This window comes from Merops nubicus, unplaced genomic scaffold, assembly GCF_000691845.1.
Source record: "Merops nubicus isolate BGI_N331 unplaced genomic scaffold, ASM69184v1 scaffold39661, whole genome shotgun sequence".
In the NCBI taxonomy this organism is placed as follows: Eukaryota; Metazoa; Chordata; class Aves; order Coraciiformes; family Meropidae; genus Merops; species Merops nubicus.
This window is the reverse complement of record NW_008588359.1, coordinates 4,245-4,741: the sequence shown is the minus strand read 5'-3', so window position 1 is coordinate 4,741 and position 497 is coordinate 4,245. Positions and strand designations below refer to the sequence as shown.

The window sequence follows — 497 nt, the reverse complement described above, 5'->3', positions numbered from 1 at the left end:
CTGTGGGCCACCGTCCTGGGGCTGCTGTGCCAGCGCCTGGCCATCCGGCTGGGCGTGGTGACCGGGAGGGACCTGGGCGAGATTTGCTACCTCTATTACCCCAAGGTGAGCAGCCAAGGGGAGCCCCCCGGGGTCACAGCCTACGGTGACTCCACGCTTGGGCTGGTGACAGTCCTGTCAGGACTGCTGGAGGGGAGCAGGAAGATGCTTCACGAACCCCACTTCTCCCAGGGGGCCCCCAAAGCCTCCCCAGCCCCAGTGGCTCCCATCTAGCACTCACCCCCCTCCCTGTGGATTACCCCAAGGTGAGCAGCCAAGGGGAGCCCCCCGGGGTCACAGCCTACGGTGACTCCACGCTTGGGCTGGTGACAGTCCTGTCAGGACTGCTGGAGGGGAGCAGGAAGATGCTTCACGAACCCCACTTCTCCCAGGGGGCCCCCAAAGCCTCCCCAGCCCCAGTGGCTCCCATCTAGCACTCACCCCCCTCCCTGTGGTAT

At 66.0% G+C, this 497-nt stretch overlaps 1 protein-coding gene across 1 annotated transcript in view; it reads left to right on the top strand.

Moving 5' to 3' along the window:
• Positions 1 to 497, top strand: part of SLC11A1 (solute carrier family 11 (proton-coupled divalent metal ion transporter), member 1) — a 6,412-nt gene that overhangs the window by 1,892 nt on the left and 4,023 nt on the right. The window contains exon 4 of the mRNA XM_008949237.1: positions 1 to 105. This exon is cut by the window's left edge and continues 13 nt beyond it. Within this exon, the coding sequence (XP_008947485.1) occupies positions 1 to 105 (105 nt within the window). The remainder of the gene's footprint in view (positions 106 to 497) is intronic.